Genomic DNA, 25,654 nt, shown 5'->3' with positions numbered 1-25,654 from the left:
CCTGCTCCAACATACTTACTTGTAGGTTTCAAACAAGCCTGAAGGACCAACACAATCTCACGGCAATTCGTAACTTTTTCATTTAGTGGCTAAATCGTATGAATTCGTATGATCTAATTCGTACAATTTAGTACGATTTGCTTTTCCCCCAATGACGGTTGGGGTTAGGGGTGGGGTTAGGTGCCACGCCTCCTTTTTAAAATCGTATCATTTCGTACGACTGAAATCGTACGAATTAGCCACTAAACTGGCAAAACGTAAAATACTTACGTTTTCTCGTGAGATCAGGCTGGAAGGACTCAATTAGTTTGATCAGGTGTGTTTGATTAGGGTTGGAACTAAACCGTGCAGAGCTGTGGCCCTTTTGGAACTGAGTTTGACACCTGTGTTTTAAGCAATAATGTTAAAACAATTTGTGCTGTAAAGGAAGGTGAGAGGGACGAGAGTTTTCCCTTGATGTTCTCGTTTTTCCCCATTCAAATGGGTCTTGTGAACATGTTTTTTTACAAAGTTAGTCTCGTCAAAACAAAACCTCAGAAAATAAATCCCTCAATATCTGACAACATGCCACATTCAATGACGGCAACTCAGAGGTGGAGTTTGAACCTTCCCATTAAGGTACCTAGTTTTTTTTTAACTTATTGTGGTAATTTGCTCGTGTCAAAACGCTATGTGTCTAGATAATAGCTGTATACTCTCAGTTTGTCTCGTGTACGATAATTTTCCTCCTAGTACGATAATTTTGAGGTTCTGGTACGATACTTTGACGTTTCCAATCTGGCAACACTGGTGTGTGTGTGTGTGTGTGTGTACCTGCTGCAGGCCAGTGGGAGGCTGGGGGAGAAGTTTAAAGCGCTCATTTTCGGTTTATTTGGACCCACGAAATGGAGGAAAAACTAGTGGAGGTTTGACAGGACTCAGGAGCAACCGTGTCTGTTTGACGTTTCATACAGAAAGAAATTAGTTTATTATCAACGTTGAGGAGAAATGGCTAATTCCCTTTAAACACAGGTGAGCAAATATGTACATGTTCTACCCCATTAAAGGCTTCTTTCTCGTTATGTAGTTAATAACAAAAGATATACGACGTGTTTTTGGCTGTGAGACGTAGTTTGGACGAAGTTGTCGGCGATTCTTCCTATAGTAAAGTCATGCAATGTAAAAGTCCCTGTCGCCGATCCATCTTGCAGTGTAAACAAAGCAGCGACGAAACGCAAACCCAGATAGTCAAGCAGTGTGAAAACATCTGTGACACGACTACTTTGAAAATCATGCAGTCTGAACTCGGCATAAGTCCCTTTATTAATCAGGGGAATCAACCGCCAACTTATCCAAGCATATGTTTTACACAGCGGATGCTCTTTCAGCTGCAACCCATCACTGGGAAACATCCATACACACTCATTCACACATATACACTACGGTCAGTTTTAGCATACCTAATTCACCTGTTCCACATGTAGGAAACCCACGCTAACACGGGGAGAACTTCCCACTGAAATGCCAACTGACCCAGCCAGGGCTCGAACCAGCAACCTTCTTGCTGTGAGGCGAACGTGCTACCCACTGCATCACCCCCTATAAAATAATATTTCAATTAAAATAGAATGTATGATATATTTATATTAGGCAACGCGATAGTGGAGAGGGTAGCGCTCTCGCCTCATAGCAAGAAGGTCACTGGTTTGAGTCTCGGCTGGGTCAGTTGACATTTCTTTGTGGAGTCGGCATGTTCTCTCTGTGTTCAAGTGGGTTTCCTCCGGGTGCTCTGATTTCCCCCACAGTCCAAAGAAATTTATTAGATGTACCTAATAAAGTGTCCGGTGAGTATCTGTCTGCCTATATCTATCTCTGTCTGTAAATCACTGTATCAGCAGTAGTTGAGTCTTTGTCTTCTTTTCCTGTTTCCTCTATGGTGTGTGTGTGTGTGTGTGGTCTTTCTTATGCATGTGTATGTGTGTGTTGTTACCATATTTATCTCCGTCGTCTCCGCGGGCGCTGATTTTGCGTCCGAGCACCTGCACGTGTTTCCCGCTGGTGCGGCTGTAGAGCTGGTAGACGCGGTGCTGCCGCCGGCTCATGGCGTCCCGTGCGCGCGTCTGGTTCTCCACGTGCACGCTGAAATTCACCCCGTCCACCCCAAACACCTGCAGGCAACAGACCACACACATCCTCACCTCCAGTCCTCCTTTCTTTTTCTCTTATTCGGGAATTTTTCTGAAGTGAACTCATTGTAAAAACAGCTCTGAGCTCATCACTAGCGGAAACGCGCCATGTTGGCCTGCTCGAACCAAAAGCTATTCGTCATACATTATAGCATTATAACATATAAGGTAAGGACTTTAAATGCGTCAACCGAATTATGATTAGCTGGTAATGTTTAAAATAAATGTATATAAATGTTTTTTATAAATGTATATATACATTTTTAAAGCTATTCATTGTTATCCTCTTCAGGTAACGTTATGGCATAGATTTACAACCAATAACACACACTTCTGTTGAGTTTATGAATGCAGCAGCCAATCAGAAGCGGTTAGATTAGTCAACGCTGAAAACGCCAAACTACACAATTACATTCATCGTAAACAAAGTTCTGAAATACTGTAAGATATTAATTTAGCATGCACATTTATTTAAGCAGTTTTGAAGAGCTGTTTATGGCACAACGTAACAATTTATTTGTAACCATCTTATAAACACAAAAGTATATTAATCATCATCATTATTAGATTATTCGCATAATCATTATTAAAATATAATGTGCAGTAAAACACAGTGATGATCTTTTTGTCATGATTTCTGTTAAAGATTAATTAAAGGTTACTGTATATCATGACTGATTAAGGTTATTTGTTTAATCGAAGGATCTGATGTAAAAGACAACAAAATACAATTGATAATTCATAAACATATTGCAATATTTTACCCTTGATAACTATTTTGGAAATGCAAAATTAGGCTATGTTGTTAAGTGTAATGCGTTAAGAAATAGAATGAGACCCTTAAAGTCAGAATTATTAGCCCCCCTTTCAATTTTTTTTTTTCTTTTTAAAATATTTCCCAAATGATGTTTAACAGATTCGGGAAATTTTCACAGTATATCTGATAATATATTTGCTTCTTGAGAAAGTCTTATTTGTTTTATTTTAGCTAGAATAAAAGCAGTTTTTAATTTTTTAAACACCATTTTATTAGCCTTTAAATGTCACTTTAAGCTGTATAGAAGTGTCTCGAAAAATATATAGTCAAATATTATTTACTGTCATCATGGCAAAAAGAAAATAAATCAGTTATTAGAGATGAATTATTAAGACTATTATGTTTAGAAATGTGATAATAATAGGGGGCGAATAATTCTGACCTCAACTGTATATATATATATATATATATATATATATATATATATATATATATATATATATATATATATATATATATATATATTATATATAATTTTTTATTTTTTGCTGATTATCAATTTTTGCTGATTATAAGGAAAAACATGATAGGATCATTCATTCATGGTATGATAGGATGCAATAATGTGTACTAATAATTGGTTTGTTTTGTTTTGTGTTGACTTGGGAAACAGGTTAACTCACCTGTAGAGGATTACACATGACCAGCATCATCTGGATATACCTGAAGAGACAAACACAGAGAGGAAGAGCAGTAAAGGTCAGGTGAGTGTTACCATGAGAACAGAAAACAAATCCAGCTACACCCCAAAGCCCCGCTCACAGATCAGATCTATGGGGAATGAGATGTTCTAATTAACATCTTAAGAGACTCATTCCCCAGTCATTGCAGTTCATGTACTGTAAAGCAAACCTAGACAAGGGGCTTACATTAAGAGACATCAAACTAGTGTAATGATGTGGGAAATTAGAGGATATCGAACTGTAGAGAAATATAAATCTAGACATTTAAAGTTAATCTGATTTTGCAATATCTTTTCAACAAATTTTTAAAGGCCCCATGACGTTTAGAAGTATCATCATGCTAGTTTTAAGGCTATCGATAAGCTAGTGTGTTTCAATGTGGTCATGTCATTGGCCCATGAACATTTCCCGCTGTGCATGCTGAACATTTAATTGTAGCAAGAGGCAACTCAATCATAATGTAATGTTAAAACAGCTATCATAAGATTATTTATTAATTTAGGATTCTCGAAAGCTGTAGATATTTAAAATGTAACACAGGTAATACGTTAGGACCATTGTTTTTGTTTACATCCCTCAAAATGCTCTATAAGCCTAATATTAACATCCAAAGCTTGCAGTTTGTCACTAAGTCAGAGGTTTTCTCTCAGTCATTGTTTTTTTAAAGTCGAAATGTTTGCATCTTGGCACATTTTTTTGGGTCTGATTTGGCTTAATTACATTTGAAAATGTATATTTTCACTGTTTATTTTAATATCCTCAAATAAATAAATGATTTAAACGTGCTGCATGTAAGTTTTTGACTCTTCTAAAGTATAAAAATACCCTAGTATGTTTGCAGGTATTTAAGAAACATGCTAAGTCAACATTCTTGTTTATCTGAAAAACAATGCTGAAGTTAGATATTCTGCTTTGAAAATGTGCGTTACGTGTCAGATTGGCTGTCTTTGTTTTGGTCTTTTAACCTGCCCACTGCCAGTTTAGCCAATTGTAGTTCAGCACCCTGGGTTGCCTTGATGGAAAACCGCATACTTCATTCATTCAGTCAGGAAGACGCTAAAAGTATGTGTCTGAAATGTGACCTCTGTTGGACAGTAGCAGACTCCAATATGCAAATAATATAAATGTTACGAGCGTAAACATTAGGGGAGCAGGTTACATTGTAAGCTTGTGTCCTAATAACACACTACATGACCAGATTTGAAGTGATAAGCAATCTGGCTGTCTGCACCAGACGAAACACGACAGAAATGTAAATGCAGACATTCAGAAGCACAGAATAGTGCACTCACTGCACTCCAACGAAATGGTAAGGCTTATAATCTAATTAACACATATTAAACCTCTTTACCATTATTAAATGAACATGCTGAATCACTGATATGTGTTGGTTTGCACTGAGTCACAGCTCTAAAGTTTAATTTCAAAAGGTTTATTTTATTTATAAGATCTTAGGTGAACTATCAGCTGCTGCTTTCAGTAGTATGACAATAAATGTCATGTAAAATGGCATTCAAACTCACATTAAGCACATGAGGTGTACCTGAGGAGATCATTGTCCGTTTTCTGTTGTTCAGCTGCAAGAAATAGCAGCGTCAGCCACTGAAATTAGTCAGCAATGGCTACTGTCTGAGCTGGTGTATTTGCATATAGCGTTCTGATTGGCTGATGCTTCTGTCTGCGCTTAAAAATTTGAGCAAGTCCCAACTTCTGTTGCGAGCAACGCCACTGAAGTGGCGCAGACGGATCCACAATGCAGTTCGGCAATGTTGGCATCACCCATTCAAAGTGAATGGGAAGCGTTGAAGCTGACGCCCCGTGTGAATGAGGCGTAGGCTCGATCGTCAGACTCACTCCTGTTGGAGTCGTCAATCTGGCAACCTGCGCTTGCATGTGTTTTTAACCAGGCGTGCGATACCTAGTTCAACCACTGGGTGTCTGCACCTTTAAGGACATAGATAATAAAAACAGCACTTTTCTAGGGAAATATTATATCGTGAGATATATATTGTCTATATTGCATACTTTTCCAGTATCATGTAGCGTGAAAGTTCCCGGATGTGTTCTTGATATCGAGGACGCATCAATGCAGACTTGAGCGGAAAACTTCCTCTAGAAGTCCTAGAAGTCATTGCGGCTGAATAAAGGAGGTGGGAAGCACAGCAATATATATATATATATATATATATATATATATATATATATATATATATATATATATATATATATATATATATATATATATATATATATAATTTTTTTTATTAAAGTTCAGAGATAAAACTTATTTGTCTTAGGAGTTTCCTTAGATGAGACGGTGAAAGTGAACATCACCATGAAAATCTTAATAAAGAAATAAACACATTATGGGTGTTCATTTGCTGAAAGTCATATTAAAATCGGTGTTATTTGTATTGTCCAACGTTTATTTATAATGTTTTTATGCATAGCATATATTGAAAAGGGGAAAAACAATAAATCGCTGTATGAATGCTGCAATGTTTACATAACTTTCCAATTAAAAATGCGTGAGGGTCATGTAACCATCAGAAAGAACCAGGGATTCTCTGTTCTCGCGGTCTCCCGAGTCTGTTCTTCCAAAGGTAACTTGGCAAGACCGGTCTCCACAAGAACACAAGTCCGTTCTCTGCGTTCTTGGATTTGAGGAACAGCCAGTGTGAATAGAAAATTACCCAGACATGATGAGCACTGCTTCTGAGATCTCCATAAATAAGAAAAAGCCTTCACATTAAGACCTATAGCATGCATTCAGAAAACAGATAGGATTGAGCGTTCATCTTCTGATGATTTTAAGCTACTTTCCCCTCCTTGCGTTAATCTCCACATGTTGTTGGGAAAGGGAAAAAGCTGACATTTGAAGCATAACTCTGATTTTCATGGAAAGTTGGAAGGCGAGCGGGTGTGAGTAAGATTTTAAGCGCAGAAGAGCGAGTGGATGCAGCTGACGGCCTACGGTAAACTTCTCCATCACCGCAGGCCCTTTTTCTGGCAGGGGACCGCGACTTTGAAATCGAACAGGCCTGCAGGACGGATCAGTGCGTCTGCTCAACATAAGTCAGTGTGAAAAGTCCGATGTTATGACAGCCAAAGAGGAGACCACAGGCCCCTACGGGAGTAACGCCTGCTGCGAACTCCAACTATAGGAACCAGTGGAAGAACGCATTTCACTTCTGTTCAAGCGTGACGTGTGTGAAAACACTTTCTCCCATCCCGACTTAATATGCAGAGACATCTATAAGTAAACCATCGCTAGAATGATTCACTCGAACACTGTCGCACTGTGAGAATACAAGTTTAAGCTTGCAGATGTTGGATAAATCAGTGGCACACATTTATTACTCATTTTTAATTAAGTCTGGCCTAAATTTAGCCGAATAATGATGATCGTCTTCTGCTGGAATGGAAGTCATTTTATAATTTGAACTTGGAAAATACAGTGTATGTTAGTTTTAAGGTTATCTATAAGCTAGTGTCCTTCAAAACTGTGATAACATTCCCATTTAGAAGATATTCATCCATTCATTAATTTTCTTGTCGGCTTAGTCACTTTATTAATCCAGGGTCGCCACAGCGGAATGAACCGCCAACTTATCCAGCACATTTATTACGCAGCGGATGCCCTTCCAGTCGCAACCCATCTCTGGGAAATAGCCACACACACACTCATACACTACGGACAATTTAGCTTACCCAATTCACCTGAATCGCATGTCTTTGGACTGTGGTGGAAACCGGAGCACCTGGAGGAAACCCACGCGAGTGCAGGGAGAACATGCAAACTCCACACAGAAACGCCAACTGAGCCGAGGTTTAAACCAGCGACCTTCTTGCTGTGAGGCGACAGCACTACTTACTGCGCCACTGCATCGCCTAGAAGATATAAACCTGGTGTTAACATCCAAAGCTTGCAGTTTTGCCGCCTAAATGGATCAATCCCATACTTCAGTTTCTCATCAAATCTTTTAACCAATCAAATGCTCTCTAGTATCTGACATGCCCCGCCCCCTTCTTATTTGCTTTTCATTTGATGCGCTTGGGCTCAACCACTTCCACTGGCAGAGCTGTGGTAAATACAAAACGCTATTGGCTGATTTTAAAAAAGAGGGAGGAGTTACTATATGCCTAATGAGATTACATCATCAAATTTTGAATATAAAATGCACAAAGCACTTTTCAATGGACCTTTAAAGGTTATTGAAATAAACTGAATCAACATAACAGCTGAAAACTGACACTGCGTCTTTTGCAGAGCTGCTTATGGTTATGATTGATATATTTTACATTGACAGTGTTATTGAACCGATATTGAACCGAACTGAATCAACACTGGATCAGAATTGAGCACGGTATTACTTTATAGCTGCATTTGTATCATAATTGATACAGTTGACATCATTGACATTTTGTGATGATGATTAATATTGATATAATTGTTTTGAGCTAAATTGAGCTGATCAAGTGGTGTCGTCTAATATTCAGCATCTACCGTTATATTTCTAAGCTAACTTAATAGCAACACAGGCTCATTATGGATTCGTGCCCTTGTATACATTTCTGGAGAGCGCGAAAATCCGTCTCAGGAGGTACGTTTTTTGCAGATTTGTTTTCACGAATCCACGCTATAAGTGCGCTTTCTTGAGATCGCATATTTTTCTAGTGAGTGCCTTTCGTGCCTGCTGTTCTTGCGTTAATCCACTAGAGACCGCTGTCAAATGACTGACTGACTGACCGATGAAACTCAACCGATGTTTTCAAAAGCACCTATTGACCCACTTCCCTGAACCCAACCGACAGTGTTTTCAAAAGCAATCCATGAAAAGAAAAGCCCTCGCGGCTGCCTGGCTTTGACCACGTTCTCAGATCTTACCATGTTTTTACCCTGTTATTTACTTGTTTATTTTATTTATTGCCTTTTTTGTTGTACCTGCCTTCTGGAACTGAACTCGAACCCCATAATTCCGGTCAACTCCGCTCTGCCACCCAAGTACGCAGCGAGCCACTGGGCAAACTATTAACAGCAAAAACAAACATCCATACTGAGGTAATTGGTCAGCTGGTAGCATGAAAAGGAACAGAAGCCGTCGGTGGCATCATACCACCACGTAGCGTTCATTTTAAAGAGGAAATGCAGCCATACGTAACTCTGGCTACATAATTTGCGCTCTCCAGAAATGTAGACAGGGGTACGTATTCACAATGAGCCTGGGTTGCCTAAAAGATATTAACACCTAAAGCTTACTCTATACACACATTTTCCAAAAGTGATCAAATTAAATTAAAATATAAGTTGCTAAAAACAACAACAATTATTGGAAGTAATTATTATCATCATCTCCACTTTACTGCTGTTCAAAATCTACTACATTTTTTCGGTTCTGTTTGGTAGATCCTAAATTTTCAAGTTTAATTACTTATACCCTAATATTTATTTAAGTATTTGTTTTTATGAGCTGTTATGAAGACCTCAGTGATTTATATTTTGTTCATATAATCATCATCATCATCGGTGCGACACAGTGGGTAGTCGTGTTGCCTTGCAGCAAGAAGGCTGCTTGTTCGAGTCCCGGCTGGGTCAGTTGGCATTTCTGTGTGGAGTTTGCATGTTCTCCCTGTGTTCCCGTGGGTTTCCTCCAGGTGCTCTGGTTTCCACTACAGTCCAAACACATGTGCTGTAGGTGAATTGGGTAAGATACATTGTATGTGTGTATGTCCTGGTCCTCCAGGTTGGGGGTTAACAACCCACCGCATGAAAACTAGATGTTATGAAACACCAATTTGGTGCTGCTAAATATCAACTTTGATATAAATGGCCCTAGGAGTAATTATTATCATCATCTCCACTATACTGCTTAATTTGTCCAAATTATATATTTAACAATATTCCTATTCGACTAATACATATCTAATGTATTAAATAAGGCTGAAAAAATGATTGTTTTTTCCCTTCTCTTTATATATATATATATATATATATATATATATATATATACATACACACACACAATATATATATATATATATATATACCAATTCAATAATTTTCTTGTCGGCTTAGTCCCTTTATTAATCCGGGGTTGCCACAGCAGAATGAACCGCCAACTTATCCAGCAAGTTTTTACGCAGCGGATGCCCTTCCAGCCGCAACCCATCTCTGGGAAACATCCACACACACATTCACACACACACTCATACACTACAGACAATTTAGCCTACCCAATTCACCTGCACCGCATGTCTTTGGACTGTGGGGGAGGAAACCCACGCGAAGGCAGGGAGAACATGCAAACTCCACACAGAAACGCCAACTGAGCCGAGGTTCGAACCAGCGACCTTCTTGCTGTGAGGCGACAGCACTACCTACTGCGCCACTGCCTCGTGTATATATATACTTTGTCTGAAGGTGAATGGAATGTCCATTGTGATTTTTCTTTCCTGCAGAGACTTATAAATAAACACTTGCAGCCAGTGGACTGACGCTGGGATAAACTTTGCCTCTCCACGCAGCGCTGCGTTTGGCACGAGTCTACACGATGCTGGTTAACACCTGGGGCCTGTTTCAGAAAGGAGGTTCCAACAACTCGGAGTTTAAACTTGAACTCTGAGTTGATTTACCGAGAGATTAAAAACTCTGAGTTTTCGGTTTCAGAATAGCTGATCTGAGTTGGGTCAATCAACTTTGAGTAGACCAACTCAGAGTTAAGCGCACACACCATGACTATAAAAAGGCATTATCAATGGAGCGCAGATATTATGAGTGACCATGGCAAGATCTTAAAAAAAGAGATCACCATTTCTTTCCCCAGCTGAACTTGATGTTCTCATGCAAAGTTTTAGCAAATATGAGTGTATATACTTAAAAAGAAGCAACCATCAGTGAAACAGAGACAGTTAGCCTGGGAAAACAGCTGCTCAAGTTAATGCGTAATTTTTTATTTAAATTATTTAAACATTTAAGTATAATAAAATAAGTAATATAATGTGTGAAGTTTATACTTTTTTCTAAACTTTTATACACGTTCATCAGTTTTAATAGATTTAACAGTGCACTTGTGTGTCTGCCTTTTTATTGATCAAGTGATAGAGGTTGATATAACACTAAGAACCTAAGCAGTGCTAAAAATAAATTTTAGACAGAATAATAATCCCATTAATCTAGTAACAGTACATGTCGAAGGTTAAGCTAAATATTTATGGAAAAAAGGACAAGCCTTGTACGTGACTTTGTTCTGTGTGTGACAAAAAATGTAGGCAATAGCTGTGTTTCCATCAAAATACAGGCTTACATAAATTTGTGCAAAACTGGAATAATGCCTAAAAGATGCGAATAAAGCAGCGTTTTTATCCAACGAGTCAAAGAGAACACAATCGTCACTTCCTGATTAACTTGCGCCAAATATCAACAGTAAAAACAGAATTTACTGCGGTAGAACAAGCTGCGTTAATGATTTTTTATTTAATACTTGCGCCTCAGAAGACACAATGAACACGTGGGGGCGTTTGAAGCCAGACGCGGCCGATCTTGACACGCTCCAGACGCTCGGATTAATAATATACACTAATACTGAAACAGTTAAGGCATTTTAGAATGAATAAAACAACATTTAAGATGTTCTACTGTGTGCTCAGTCAGCTGGTTTGTCCATTTACACACATTTTCATCATCATCTCTAACAAACTTTTTTTTAATGTACATACTGTAATTTGTTAAGTGCACTTCGTAGTTTATGCGCATCTTTTCTTATTTTATTATGAATATTTTTTTAAGTATTTTTTAAGTATTTAAGTATTAAAGTTATGTGAATCATGACGTTTCCATCAATCGTTTTTATGGGCATCTCCAAAATGAGCTCTAAAATAGGTGTGTGGAAATGTAAGACTAATGCGAGAAATACGCTTCAACTTTAAAAAAAGGGGAGGAGACCGACAGAAACTCAGAGTTTAGAGAATAAAACCTGCTCCAGACCAGGTTAGATTCACAGAGTAAGTTACCACAGTAACTGACTCTGAGTTAAAGTTACCTTTCTTTCAGAAACAGGCTTGACTTACCCTGATTTCTTGAGTTTAACAAACCTGCCATTTTGAAACCGAAAACCCAGAGTTTCTCTCATTTCAGGGTTAAAATACTCTGAGTTTTCACTTAACCTCCTTTCTGAAACAGGCCCCTGCTCAGCAGAAGAGGTGAGCTTTGGTTTTGTTTATTTGCCTGCACGCGTGGTTTGTGAACAGATGCAGTGAAAAGTGTTGTGTTTATGTGACGTGCCATTCTGAAAATGTTCAAATGTGCTGTTTGATCTCTGGTTAATATGAAAAAAAAAGATATATTTTACACTATGTTGAACACACTAAAGTTATTTTATATACAGTTCTATATTTACAAAATTATTCGCCTTCCTGTGATTTTTTTTCTTTTTTCTTTTTCAAATATTTCCCAAATGAGGTTTATTAGAGGAAGGAAGTTTCCACAGTATTTCCCCTAATATTTGTTTTGTTTTATTTCAGCTAGAATAAAATTAGTTTAAAATACATTTTAAGGTCAATATTAGCCTTAATTAAACAATATCCCCATTAAACAATAAGTTTTTCCGATGGTCTACAGAACAAACCACTGTTATACAACGACTTGCCTAATTACCCTCTCAGATGACACACAGCGTCATAAGACGTTAATATTAAGTTGGTTTTAGGTCACCAGCGTCTAAGGACACTCTTATTTTGATGTCCAATAATGATGGAATATGACGTTGATATTTGGTTGATTTTAATTTGTTAGAAAGTGACCAAAATCCAACATTAAGCTCAGTGTTTCCTCTAGGATTTTTTCCAGCTGTGGCGGCAGGCCTTTGTTTTTTACACAGATCTACCAACTACCTGTGGAGTTATTTCAAATGTCGTGAGCGCAGTATTAGAAGTCAGGATCGCATTTATGTTATCCGCTTGTTTAGTGGTGACGTGTTTGTGACCTATGTAATACTGTTTCCGGGTCCAAGCCGCCATTCATTTGAGTGAGGAAATCATTTGTTTATGATCACGTTTTATTCCTGTCACACATTAAAGTTAATTTTATATAAAATCATAGTGTACACAAACATCTCTGGGCTTGCTGCATAACAAATACCAAACATTTAACAATTTATAAAAAAAATAATCACTTTCTGGCCATCGGATATTAGGCATGGACATATATATTGCGATCGTGATTTTCGAAAGCCCTAAATCGCTTTGTAAATGTTTATTATTACCATTTCAGGAGCCTCGCCATTCAGTTGAATAGAGCGCTTGGACTTGGAAACAAACACGTCACCACTAAACAAGCGGATAACGCTGACTTTAACTGTACATAAAATTGTATATAGATAGAATATTAAATGCACATAAAGTGTCAACTTTAATGTTTCAAATAACCTTAATAAAAATAAAACATCAAAATGTGGGTGAAATAAGCAAAAAGATTTCTGTAGAATGAAAAGACACAATTATTCTTATCTTTGCTTATTAAAATACACGAAAAAAAAAAGAAGTGATCATGTATTTAATATTTAAAACAATAAAAAAACTGTATTTGGTGTTGGGGTGTGTGTGTGTGTGGGGGGGGGGGGGGGGGGGGGGGGGTCACTATGAGAACCACTGGGCTAAATTGTCCATAGTGTATGTTTTTTGAGCAAGTGTGTATGGATGTTTCCCAGTTTTAAGTTGCAGCTGGAAGGGCATCCACTGCGTAAAACATATGCTTGATAAGTTGGGGGTTCATTCCGATGTGGTGACCCCTGATTAATAAAGAGACTAAAAAAGCCATTAATAAAGCCGAAAAGAAAGTTGAGGTGTACCTGAGAAATTTCAGGTGTTGGTTAGAGCAAATTACTCTTGATGTCATCAATCTAGGAACCTGATTTTGTAGGATTTACATATCCCAAATGAACCATGCTAACTGGTAAAATGAGACAGGTTCCGAAGCAAATGTCTATATGTTAAAGCACATTTAGTCGATGGTTTGTGAATAGCATGAATTGTACATTAAAATAAAGTGTGACCCCAAAAAAGTGTTAGTAAAGACACTAGTTAGGCTTTACAGTGAAGCAAAGATTGCAGAACTTCCTAACCAACTCTCAGCCGGACACTAATCCATCTACAAAAGTACATTCAGGTTGCTTAATAGTCATCTATTAGTGAGGAAACTGTTGGCTATTGTCAAACAGGGTTTTGTCCTCATGAGATCAGCAGAGCATGTGCACACACAAACACACCCACACACACACACACACACACACACACACACATGATCTCAGACATTCGGTCATGGGGAGGTCGCGGGGTCACCGGCGACAAGATAAGGAGGAAGTGATGTGTTCCGCTCGGTTCACACCCACTCTTGCCTTCTCAATGAGTGACATCACACTGACCACACCCACACACACACACACATAAACACACCACCCAGAGAGAGATCTGATTCACTGTCTTCAACAAAGCTTTGTCAAGAGTGTGAAAGAGACACAGGGAGGGAAATATAGAGAAATGTGTGTTAGAAACAAGTGGCAACCTCCTGCTCTCTCTCGTGAAGCTAATACGGATGTAACTGAAACTGCGATTCGTTGAACTTCCGCTAGTCCTGGTTCCATAATCGAGCTGGTACAAAGAACGATTTTGGTTCTAATAGCTAATATTACCCCTTCATGACAACTGTGAGGGGGTGAACTTTTTTGTAACTCATCCGTTTAGTTTTTATTAGGTTTTATTAAGTCTGCATAATTAAGGCTTGGCCACTTGATTGACAGCTAAGTGTTGCTGGTCGTTGTCACCTAACCTCAACTGATTCCGGCTGATTAGCCTCTGAACTCTGCATATACAGTTAAACCAGAAGTTCACATACACTCTAAAAAAGGAACATTTAAAATGTCTGATGGTAAATCATACTAAACGTTTACTATTTTAGGTCCGTTAGGATTACCTAAATGATTTACATTTGCTAAACGCCAGAATAATGAGAGCATATTTTGGAGAATTTTATATTAATTTCTCAACAGTCAAAAGTTTGCACACATTTCCTTGGTATTTTTTTAGCTTTGCTTTTAAACTGTATAATATTGCTCAAATGTTTTGGGTATCCCTCCACAAGCTTCTCACAATAGTTTGAAGGAATTTTGGCCCACTCCTCCTGACAGAATTGATGTAACTGAGTCAGATTTATAGGCTGTCTTGCTCGCACAAGCTTTTTCAAATCTGCCCACAAATTTTCTATAGGATTGAGCTCAGGGCTTTGTGATGGCCACTTCAAAACATTCACTCTGTTGTCCTTAAAGCACATATTAACTAATTTGGCAGTATTAGTTAATACTTACTACCTACTGCGCCACTGCGTCGCCCTAAGCACAATTTAGCTTACCAAATTCACCTGTACCGCATATCTTTGGACTTTTGGGGGAAACCAGAGCACCCAGAGGAAACCCATGCCAACACTGGGAGAACATGCCAACTCCACACAGAAATGCCAACTGACCCAGCCGGGACTCAAACTATGACTTTCTTGCTAACCACTGAGCCACCGTGCCGCCCCCATAGTGCAAATATTATTACCGTTTAATTAAACCATAGACTGATAAACAGAAACAGTTGATGATGATGTTTGTAATATGCAAATTGTTGTATGACATCATCTAGCGACTTCTTCGAGCAGAGCTTAGTGCCTTTCCATTGACTGAAGTACTGCATGGCACTACACTGAACATTTAAGAACGTAAGTCAGTTATAACAAAGCCAATCATAGGCTGCCGCTGTGATGTTTTCAAAGCAGACCATTTGTCCAGCCAGTGGATGAAGTTATGCATGATGAAATTAAATAGGATTAAGCCACAAATGATTTCAGAAGCAACTCAATTCCAGTGACTATGACGGTCTGGATTGCTGAAATGACCTCTGACCTGTGATGTAAGCGCGCATCGCTGAGCTCATGCCGAGAGATTCCCAGTCAGTGAGGTTTCCTCCGTCTGACGTTAAGATTGGTGAGAATCGCGGCCGGGTTGTGGCTCTTTTCCACATTAATATTCCACTGATCTGCGATAAGACGGTAGTTTCTGATTTATTCCGGATGATTCAGCTGCGGGCCGTCGCTTGTTTACATCCTAAAAAATTTCACCCCGCAAAATGAAATCACCGGCGGCGGGGGTCAGTGGAGACGCCGCAAACAGAGGAAAACACGAGAGAGAAAAAAAAAACAGGAATGGAAGAGATATGAAAGGAATTGAGAGAGTGTTTCTCATCTTGTCGTTTTGAATCCATCGCTCTTTCTCTCCCTTCCTCTCTCTTGTTTCCCTGTCTGGACGTAGAGAATGAAAGACTCCCACACACGCCTCAGCTATGAAGAGATATGAGAGAGAAAGAAGGAAACGTCTCACAGCTGACAGCTGCGCGCACACACATACAGACATGTACATGCTCTCTTCATCATGGCTGTCAACACACACTTAACATGCACATGCACTTTTAATGGCACGCTCACATCCAATCACAGCGCAGAAGCACACAATTAATGTTTCAGGTTTAATACGAGCTGATTGAATAGTTTGCTAAAAATATTTATTCTAGTTGTAGACACTATTTTCACTCAAAATTAGCTTTGTGACTACAATAAAATAGTACCATCTGTAGAAAGACTGTATTCTAAACACATCATTGATCTGTTTCAGTAGAAACTTTGAAAAATGTTATATTTGGTGTACTTTGAGATACATTCACCGGCCACTTTATTAGGTACACCTTACTAGCATCAGACCACCTTTTACCTTCAGAACTGCCTTGATCCTTTGTGGCGTAGATTCAGCAAGCTAGTGGAAATATTCCAAAGAGATTTTGCTTCATGTTGACATGATAGCAGATTTGTCGGCTGCACATCCATAATGCGACTCTCCCGTTCCACCACATACCAAAGGTGCTCTATTGGATTGAGACCTGGTGACTGTGGAGGCCATTTAGGTACAGTGAACTCATTGTCATGTTTATGAAACCAGTCTGAGATGATTTGCGCTTTATGACATGGTGTGTTATCCTGCTGGAAGTAGCCATCAGAAGATGGAGACACTGTGGTCATAAAGGGATGGACATGGTCAGCAACAATACTCAAGTAGGCTGTGGCTGTGTACTAATGGGCCCAAAGTGTGCCAAGAAAATATCCCTACACCATTACACCACCACCAGCAGCCTGAATCATTGATACAAGGCAGGATGGATCCATGCTTTCATGTTGTTGATGCCAAATTCTGACAAGACCATCCAAAAGTTGCAGCAGAAATGGAGACTCATCAGAGCAGGCAACGTTTCTCCAATCTTCTATTGTCCAGTTTTGGTGAGCCTGTGTGAATTGTAGCCTCAGTTTCCTGTTTTTAGCTGACAGGAGCGGCACCCGGTGTGGTCTTCTGCTGCTGTAGCCCATCCGCCTCAAGGTTGGATGTGTTGTGTGTTCAGAGATGCTCTTCTGCAGAGCTCGGTTGTAATGAGTGCTTATTTGAGTTACTGTTGCCTTTCTATCAGCTGGAACCAGTCTGGCCATTCTCCTCTGACCTCTGCAATCAACAAGGTGCCCACAGAACTGCAGCTCACTGGATATTTCCTCTTTGTCGGACCATTCTCTGTAAACCCTAGAGATGGTTGTGCGTGAAAATCCCAGTAGATCAGCAGTTTCTGAAATACTCAGACCAGCCCATCTGACACCAACAACCATGCCACATTCAAAGTCTCTCAAATCACCTTTCTTCCCCATGCTCGGTTTGAACTGCAGTAGATCGTCTCGACCATGTCTGCATGCCTAAATGCATTGAGCCATGTGATTTGCGCTAACAAGCAGTTGGACAGGTGTACCTAATAATGTGGCCGGTGAGTGTATATTTAAACCAAAAATGCATATTCTGACATTATTTTCTCGCCCTTTTCCTTGTTTCAAACCTATTTGAGTGTTTTTTTCTACTGTTGAACACATATTAATATATTTTTAAGAGTATTGGACAGCATCAGCCATCGACTCCTATGGTATTTTTTCTAATGTTTCTATACTATATGTCAGTTGACGACACTCTTCAAAATATCTTCTTTTGCATTCAACAACAACAGCAACAACAACAACAACAAATGATAAAAGTTTATAAGCACTCGAGGGTGAGAAAATGGTGAGGAATTTTTCATTTTTGGGTGAACTGTCCCTTTAAATGTCTTTATACTGTACCTGTTTTAGATATAAAAATTAAAAGCTGTATAGTACATCTTACTTTATTTGTATACATACACTACACTGATAAAACTGTATATACTATGTGTGAAATCTTGTGTTGGCGTGGGTTTCCTCGGGATCCTCCGGTTTCCCCCACAGTCCAAACGCATGCGCTACAGGTGGATTGGATGACCTAAATTGGCCGTAGTGTGAGTGTGTGCATGAATCTGAGTGTGTATGGGTGTTTAGCAGTACTGGTTTGCAGCTGGAAGGGCATCTACTGAGTAAAACATATGCTGGAATAGCTGGCGGTTCATTCCACTGTGGTGACCCCAATCAGGGACTAAGCAGAAGGAAAATGAACGAATGAATGATCATTCGTCTGAATATCATTCTGAAAATCTGAATATACAACATTTCTGCCAAAACACTGTGATTAATACATATAATTAGGCCTACTACATTGATGTTTGCAGTTGATGCCAAGTCATGTTACTGACAAGACCACGATGAAGATTTTGGTGGACGACAGATCAGTAAAATGTGGTAAAATGTGCACTCAGTACAGTTGAAAAGCAGAACAAGTCATTTAAATACCTTATATGCTGATAGTGGCTTTCTGATGAGCACAAATCATCAACAATATCTACCTCTAATCACCTTTACAATCTGTTCGAATAGATTTAAATAATTGTCATGGGTCTATTTACCCACATTTCCTCAGTGTGATCACATCACTGTACTGTGGTAACATTTGTAAGGGTGGTTGTTACGTCCCAGGACGTATTTGTTTCTGTTTTGTATTTTCTTTCTCTCTTTCTCTGCTGCACCCTAAGAGGTGATGATGAACGTCACCTGCTGCCACTAATGAACCATTCAGTGATTGGAGGACGAGTAAAGTTGTGGGGATTTAAGCAGCTTGTCTCCAATGGAACAGTGGCTGTTTCAATATGCGTTCTTCAGCGGTCTTGCGTCCTCATGTTCTCGTGCAACGTTAGGCATCAGCTGCCTAAGTTCAGTTTCAATACTCAAGACCGCAAGTACGGAGGACGCGTGAAACTTCCCGGATGTGATCTTGATATCGAGGATGCACCGATGCAGACTTGAGCACCGAACTCGCTCTGGAAGTCCCAGAAGTCATTGCGACTGGAGGTGGGAAGCGCAGCATTTTATCAAGATTTATTATTAAAGTTCAGAGATATCATTAATTTACCTCAGGAGTTTCCCTAAATGAAACGGTGAAAATAAACATTAACATGAATATCTTAATAAAGGAATAAACACATTAAGGGTGTTTGTTTGTTGAAATTCGTGTTAAAATCTGTTTTATTTATATTGTGCAGAGTATATTGATAATGTTTTTATGCAAAGTATATATTTTGAAGAGGAGGGAAACAATAAATCGTTGTATGAATGTTTAAATAATTACTGTAATGAATAAATTTAAATAATTGCTGTAATGTTTAAATAATTTACTATTTAAAATGCGTGAAGGTCACATGACCATAATGAAGAATGCAGCATCCCATTTTTCAAAGGACGCATTCTCTGCCCTCGCGGTCTCCTGAGTTCGTTCTTCCGAGGACACCTGGCAAGACCGCTCTCCACAACATCACAAGTCCGTTCTCTGTGTTCTTGGAATTGAGAAACAGCCAGTAGTGTGTTTTTGCGTGTGTGTGGAGGCTCTTTTGTGAGACTTTAAAAATGCTTTGTTTAATCCTTTGAGCATTATTTGTTGATTAGGAGCTTTAATTTGTTTAAGTTCTGTTGATGCTGTTGACCATCTCATACAGCCTTTGTTTCAACCTCTTTTTGATTGTAAGTTTATGTTTTCAATACTACTTTGTTAAACACTCTTTACTCTGTTAATCAGGGATTGGGTTAGTAGAGAGGGGGTGCCATTTTCCTTTTTGTAACCGTTTTCTCCTGTTTATGTTAGTAAGGCAGTGAGTATTTTTCTTTTATCGATTATTTAGTTCTTCCCTTTCTCTCAGTTGTTTTGGCTTGAACCCCCTCTTGAAGTTTTTATTTTGAACCCTCCCTTAATCCTTTAATAAATATTTTGTTAATCTTCATTCAGGTAACATTATTCTTTGTTTAGTCCTTTGAGAAGTGTCTCTTAGGACCTCAATGCTGACACAATGACTCAATCCTAGACCGAGTTGAAGGGAACGTAACAGTGGTGATTTGAGGTCTTCTTCTTAATCAGCACAGCATTTCTACCGTTTTCTCATTAGCATTACCCCTTTTATCTGATTTTAAAAGTCTAAAAAAGTAAAAAACCTTCTCTAATTTCCTTTTAAGCTGCTCTCTAGTGATGTATAATGTGAAAAATATTAATGAAATTGATTTGACATGCTGTGGAGGATACGATCAACAATAAAAACAAGCAGAAATCACATGTGCATGGCCTTTTGTGCTTTAAAAACCACACAGCATATCGTATATTCTGAACTTGGAGCTGAACATCTTTTTAATTCTCTAACACACACCGACATTTCATTCACTAAATGTGCAGTAGACTCCAGCTACATTAAACAACAAACCACAGGAATACACACCCTATAATAGCTGCACAATGTACGAAAACCACATTTCCCATGTTCACCGCTGGAATACTGCAACACGCTTGGCAGCCACACATGATTTATAGCACTAGCCTGTCTGATGATCGTATGCGCGTCTGAGTTTTAAAGAGCCCATATTATACATGAAATAGGGTCATATCTTGGTTGTAAGGGTCTCCAACAACAGTCTAATATGCATGCAAGGTCAAAAAACACTTTCATGGTCTTATAATTATTCCAGCTACTCCTGTATGAATCGTCCAGTGATTCATTTGTTCCCAAACCCCTCCTTAGCGCGAAGCTAATCTGCGCTGATTGGACCGATGACAGCCTGTTGCGATTGGTCGACTGCCTTCAGTGAGAGACAGAGTGAAATGCCAATAGCTAATCAGCAATATAAAAGTAATCACAGTTCATACACGCTCGATAGTGTAGGCGTGGATTTTATCTGCCAGTGGGTCAATGTAAATACAGACGATGGACTTGAAAATACAGACGACTAACTGTTTTATTGAGCAAAAACTCCAAAAACTGTTGAGGAGATCTTCTAGCTTGTCTTACTCTGCTCTTTTCACAGACACACACACACACATATTGCTCTCGTCCTTGCGCCCGCGCACACACACACACAAAAACACACACACCTCCGGACGACAACGCGTGCGCGCGCACACACACAGAAACACACACACATACCTCCGGACGACAGCGCGCACACACGCACGCACACACACTACCCTCGTCCACGGAGCTCCGTAAACAAAACAGCAACCGCGTCGCGTTTTTAACGTGACTTTGCGCGCGATATGAGAATATAGCGAGTTAACCTGATACAGTACACGCGGTTACAAGTAACAAATCACAACTAAATACATTTGCAAGCAAACGAGGCAACAACTTTAATCGCACGTACTTACACTTGAGAAATGGAGGAAGAAACCCATCCTGATGTCCATCAGTAAGTTACTCTTTACTGATCCTTCCTTTAACAAACGCTGATGAAGTATTCTTTGTAGCATGTAGCTTCCAGAAGTTTCCAGTAGTTTCCAACTGCTTGGTTATAATGCTGAGGTTTCATCTTTGGGTAGAGACTCGATAATATCCATCTGCAGTGTGACTTCAATCGACCGGCATGTTTGTGTGTGTGTGTCTGGGTGTGTGTGTGTCTGGGTTTCTGCGTCAGAGGGCGGGGCCTCAGGTTTGAAATCTCCCGGGTTTGCGCGTGCACGTGAATAACTTGGTTTCGTTCGTACGTCATGGCGAAACACCTAATGACTCGGAATCAAGGCGACTCGTTTGAAGCACTATGAGTCGACTCTTTTATAGATGAATCAACCGTTTTAAACACTGTACTCTTACAGATTTAAGCCTTAGTTGGATACTTCACTTCACTTAGAGCTGTGTTACACACTACATGGAGGGGAATTTTCAAAAACCCATAATATGGGCTCTTTAATAAGCCACCACAAACGGAGGACGGTAAAAAGGGGAAACCGCCAAACTTTTAATACGTCTTTGCTACAAACTAACAAACAGTTTTTCTAATGGACATGTTAAAGGGATAGTTCAACCAAAACTGAACATTTACTCATTCTTTACTTGTTACAAACCTGTTTGAGTTGCTTGCTTCTGTTGAAGACAAAAGAAGATATTCAGAAACATGTCGGAAACCCGTAAGCATTTACTTTAATAGTAGAAAAAACAAATACTATGGAGGTCAATGGTTACTGGTTTCTAACATTCTTCTAAATGTCTTCAACAGAATAAGGAGATTCATTAAGCTTTTGAACAACTTGAGGCTGATTAAACAGTGTTAAAGAGCACCTATGGTGAAAAATCTACTTTTAAAGCTGTTTGGACAGACCTGTGTTTATGTATAGTGTATATACTGTCATGTTGGGGTGAAATAAACACACCCACTTCTTTTTTTTTTCCCAAACGATGCATCGTACTATGATAGTTCAGCCGCAAGTTACATCATTATCAGGGCTGGATTAAGAACACATTGGGCCCTGGGGCTATAGCAAATCCAAGGGCCCCCTATAATTTTTTTTTTTACCTCACATATATATATATATATATATATATATATATATATATATATATATATATATATATATATATATAGAGAGAGAGAGAGAGAGAGAGAGAGAGAGAGAGAGAGAGAGAGAGAGAGTTGTTGTTAATATTAGTAGTATTAATAATAATTGACTAATTAATGTTTTTATCTAATTTTCCACCATTTGATTTATATTTAATTATTATATCTATTTTATTAAGATAGGCCTGCAAGTAGGTTATACAAACTAAGTAATGACATAATATGAAATTCATATCAAACAGGCTGCAAAAATCAGCAAAACAAAAAAAAACAGCTTCTGTTATGTAACAAGTGTATTAACGATGAAGACTGTTTGAATTGAGCTTGGGTAGCCTACCTTTGACTGGACGGTTCTTGTGGTAGTGCCGAAACAAGGGACTGTCCTGGGAAAACTTGGACATCTGATCACCCTTATATGGCTATTCGATATTCTGACTGTGCTACAGCCACTCCGAGCCCGCGTTTAGCACCAACTTCACTGTTTTTGAACGGCAGCGAACCGAAAGGAATACTTCATATCATTGACGAGATAATGCAAGGAGGTGTTTCCCGCATCATAACGCAATTTAATTATTCAGCCAATCAAGGGCCCCCTTGTTCCGTGAGCCCTGGGGCTTCAGCCCCACCTAGCCCTTAAGTTAACCCGGTCCTGGTCGTCAAAGAATCTGGGGCCTCATGTACGAAGACTTGCGTGGAAATCTTACTAAAACATTGCGTTAGAAAAAAATTCAGATGTATGAAACACTGCGTACGCCGAATCTCACGCATATTCTTTTGTACATCTGAATGAACGTGAAACTGAGCGCAACATGCACGAGCACAAAACCCCTCCCTGCCTCCTCCCCCGTATGAATATGCTAATTACTCTACTTTGGCAAAACCCAACGAAAAAGCAATGGCAAAAGCAAGCAAGAAGACAAACTTTGAACAGAATGTGGATTGGAGGTGCTGCTTTTGGAGGTAGACCGGAGAAAAGCGGTGTTATTTGCAAGTTTGTTCTCCGGAATTAACAACAAAAGAAAAAAATAGAGTGGGAGAGTTTAGCTGATGCGGTTAACACAGTTGGGTCTGAACATCGCACTGAGTGCATTAAAAAAAGAAATAGTGTGGTTTATATCTGTAAAATGTTGCGGTATCTGCAGCAGTCTCAGTGGCGCACCTCATAGGACGCACGTGATCATGTTTTGACACGTTCGAGTTTAAACTGGGCTCGAATCCAGCGTCTGATGAACTCTTTCTTCTTTTTTTCCCCGCTACATATCAGATTTTGCCCACTATTTATCACGAGAAAGACAAGTAGGAATCATCAATAAGTTTGTGCATCATATTTTATTTGCACATTTATTGAATGGAAATGTTTCTGATTCACGCATGCAAATTCATCTTCAGATAGTGTCTTTATAGCAATGTGTGTGCGGTAGATCGCTCAGATTACATTGGGAAAACAGGCGACCGCTGCAAATTGTGCTTTAATGTTTAGCTGGTCAACTGTATGGTATGGAAACCTTATACCTACTAGATGAACCCGTCTCATACATCTGCCATTGCAAGGCTCAGACACTTTGTAGAGAGGAATTTAACACAACTGCCTCTAGGAGTCGCCAATGGAAATAAAACAGACACACACAAAAAATGTGCGTACGCCTGCCATAAAGCTGCCGTGGAGCTGCGCACATTCCCACGTTCAGTTCATTGTTAGTAAATCCAAACGTGAGCGATTCTGAGCGTGAAACCTGGCGTACGCAAAGTTTTTGTGCGTACACAGCGTTGATACATGAGGCCCCTGATCTTTTTCTTCACCTCCCCTCATATCGGCCCAATATGCTCGCATTCGTGTGTGTTCAATTCAATTCAGCTTTATTTGTATAGCGCTTTTACAATGTAGATTGTTTCAAAGCAGCTTCACATAAATGGTCATAGTAACTGGAACAGTGTAGTTCAGTTTTTAGTGTTTAGTTCAGTTCAGTTCAGTTTAGCTCAGTTCAGTGTGATTTAAATCATTACTGAGAGTTCAAACACTGAAGAGCAAATTCAATTACCAATACCAATCCTGAACCATGCGAGCCAGTGGCGACAGCGGAGAGGGAAAAAAAAACTTCACCTGTGTGTGTGTGTGTGTGTGTGTGTTAGCATCTCGTTTTAAAACGAGACACACTGTATATCCTGGTGCTAAACGGCACAAGTTTCAGCCGTCTGGCCGAAACACCTGCACTTTGACCTCTTGGTACCTGAGCTCCCGGACGGCCACACACCTCGCATCATAACCCAGCAGATGTGCATGTGCTGACCAGCTTCTCCTGTGTGTTTATATGTGTGTGTGTGTGTGTGTGTGTGTGCACCTGCTCACATAAACAGCTCCTCTCCACCTGTGTGCTCTGATTTATGCTGTCTGCATTTCTGATGTGAATATGTATGAAGCCGTAGACACAAACTAAAGCCAGATGCACGCTCCACAGTTTACAATAGTGCTCGTCAGAAAGAATGGACGGGATCTCTGGCGTAAGTCATGTTGAAGCTCAGTTGTCAGGCTGTACAATAGTTATCAATTAGAGCTGCACAATATATCTTTCAGCATCGATATCACAATAGTCACATCGCAAGACATGCAATGCTGAGTGTGAGTTATAGAAAACTAATGTTAGCTGCTCTCCACATTGATCTCCTGTAACGTTAATTTAATTTGACGTCTCTGACATTTTGAGTTACAGCATGTTATTAAGTAAAACTGAATTTGCTGTTATAAAATATTAATGTTCTAGAAGCAGAATGTAATATAACAGATAGAGCTGTAAATCGTATATATTATATGCATCATTTACTGTTGGCTTTTTATTTTAAAACTCCTACAAAACATTAAAATGAAGAGAAATTCTCACATACCACATATTAATGCATTGAATAAACCAAATGAAAATGGAGGACAAAAATAATAAACAATATTCAAGCAATGTTGCAGCAGCTGATAGGCATCAGTTTGTGTGTTAATACTGCTAGGTTTATTGGACAAATTGACATATACAGTGCATGGATGTGTACATGTCTGGTTGATATTTAGAAATCTTACTGTGTTTATCTTTTCAACGCACAATTTTTCCTGCATGGCAAA

At 39.2% G+C, this 25,654-nt stretch overlaps 1 protein-coding gene and 1 long non-coding RNA gene across 5 annotated transcripts in view; one reads left to right on the top strand and one right to left on the bottom strand.

Moving 5' to 3' along the window:
- The window catches only part of fgf18a (fibroblast growth factor 18a), a 43,395-nt gene that overhangs the window by 10,024 nt on the left and 7,717 nt on the right, over positions 1-25,654 (bottom strand). For 3 of the 4 annotated variants that reach the window (XM_087280254.1, XM_087280256.1, NM_001013264.1), the window contains 2 exon segments: positions 3,606-3,645; positions 1,970-2,147 (listed from right to left, as the gene is read on the bottom strand). In XM_087280254.1, the coding sequence (XP_087136380.1) occupies positions 1,970-2,147; positions 3,606-3,645 (218 nt within the window). 4 annotated transcript variants of the gene reach the window in all.
- The window catches only part of LOC137487557 (uncharacterized), a 33,945-nt gene continuing 11,859 nt past the window's right edge, over positions 3,569-25,654 (top strand). Inside the window, exons 1-2 of the long non-coding RNA XR_015507176.1 lie at positions 3,569-3,686; positions 10,125-10,253. This is a non-coding gene — a long non-coding RNA (uncharacterized LOC137487557). The remainder of the gene's footprint in view (positions 3,687-10,124; positions 10,254-25,654) is intronic.

The sequence above is a fragment of the Danio rerio genome, chromosome 14 (genome assembly GCF_052040795.2).
Source record: "Danio rerio strain M-AB ecotype USA chromosome 14, GRCz13ab, whole genome shotgun sequence".
NCBI lineage: Eukaryota > Metazoa > Chordata > Actinopteri > Cypriniformes > Danionidae > Danio > Danio rerio.
Note: the sequence above shows the minus strand (reverse complement) of the source record. Positions and strands in the feature narration are given on the sequence as shown.